This window comes from Cyprinodon variegatus, unplaced genomic scaffold (assembly GCF_000732505.1).
Source record: "Cyprinodon variegatus isolate N-32 unplaced genomic scaffold, C_variegatus-1.0 Scaffold316, whole genome shotgun sequence".
NCBI lineage: Eukaryota > Metazoa > Chordata > Actinopteri > Cyprinodontiformes > Cyprinodontidae > Cyprinodon > Cyprinodon variegatus.
Window position 1 is genome coordinate 911,858 of NW_015150769.1, and position 1,173 is coordinate 913,030.

The window sequence follows — 1,173 nt, forward strand, 5'->3', positions numbered from 1 at the left end:
GGAACTTAAATGGAAAAAAAACGACAATTGCAAAAAATCCCAGATTTTATTACTAACTGTAGTTCTGAACTCCAGGCTTCATAAACTGTGAGGATCGCTGAAGCAATTTGCCGAAACGGTTCAATGAGGCTTCATCTCAGCATCACTGGCTAATTGTCACACGCTAGTGAACAAAAAGCAATTCCTGCAGATATTCGACACGCCGCGGCACCACTGGGTTTCTAAAGACCGCGGTAGTAGATGCTACAAACACAGAAACGCTTGTTTGCTAGAGTCAAACAAGCATTTAAGATGGAAAATAAGCTAAAAAAAATAGCATTGTTTGTGTACAGAGACATACCGAGTGCAGCTGCTCTGGTGGCTCCCCCCCCCACACCACTGATGCTGCTGAGGGAAACTCACCTCAGCTTATAAAATGCACCGGGCTCTAGGATTGGTTAGACTCAAGGGCGTGTCTTGTGGTGTGTTCAGGTGAATGGAAAAAAAATGGGACCATGGAATGGAAAGTTTCACATGTAAGAGAAAGGTCACATGACGATGTGATCCTCTGCTGGTTAAACGATGACGTGGCGCGGCAAATATGGCCGCCAAATAATCTAAGAAAAGGTGTTTTAGATGACATCCAGGTGGAAAGAAGGGAGTGAAACCAGAGAGCTGCTGCTGCCGCGCGTCGTTCTTCCAGACGTTTTAGTATCTTCAGAAGAAACGGCGGCGGCTCCTTCATGGTGGAGCGGAACCTTTCAGTTTACCTGAACGGGCGCCACATTCCGCAGCGCGTTCAGGATCAGCCGTCACCCTGCTGACCTTTAGAAACCCGGAGATGACAAACGTTTCACCGTTTGCTTGTGTTTCAGTTTCAGAGAAGGACGGACCCAAGAAGAAGCGGGAGCTGCTCGCTGCGTAGGAGCAGAACCGACGTCCGACCCAAAGCCGGCGCCTCCCACCGCACACGCCTGCCGGCTGCTGTGGGTCAGATCTGCTCGGCAGGACCGGTCGCCTGGTGAACTTTGACCTGTGAAATCACATAATTGTGCCTGATATTCCTGTTTACTGATGCAGATCGTGCATGCTGAGTGTAATCACATGAAACTTCAATGAGGCGGGTCACTTCTCCCAGATTCCCTCAGATCAACATGAACTCAGTCATCCGGTTTCATCCGGTTTCATCCGGTT

General features: G+C 49.0%; 1 protein-coding gene across 1 annotated transcript in view; it reads left to right on the forward strand.

The window, feature by feature from the left end:
* chmp6 (charged multivesicular body protein 6) overlaps positions 1 to 1,167 on the forward strand; it is a 7,253-nt gene extending 6,086 nt beyond the window's left edge. Inside the window, exon 8 of the mRNA XM_015384560.1 lies at positions 855 to 1,167. Coding sequence (XP_015240046.1) covers positions 855 to 904 — 50 coding nt within the window. The 3' untranslated portion in view covers positions 905 to 1,167. The remainder of the gene's footprint in view (positions 1 to 854) is intronic.
* The last annotated feature ends 6 nt before the right edge of the window (positions 1,168 to 1,173 follow it).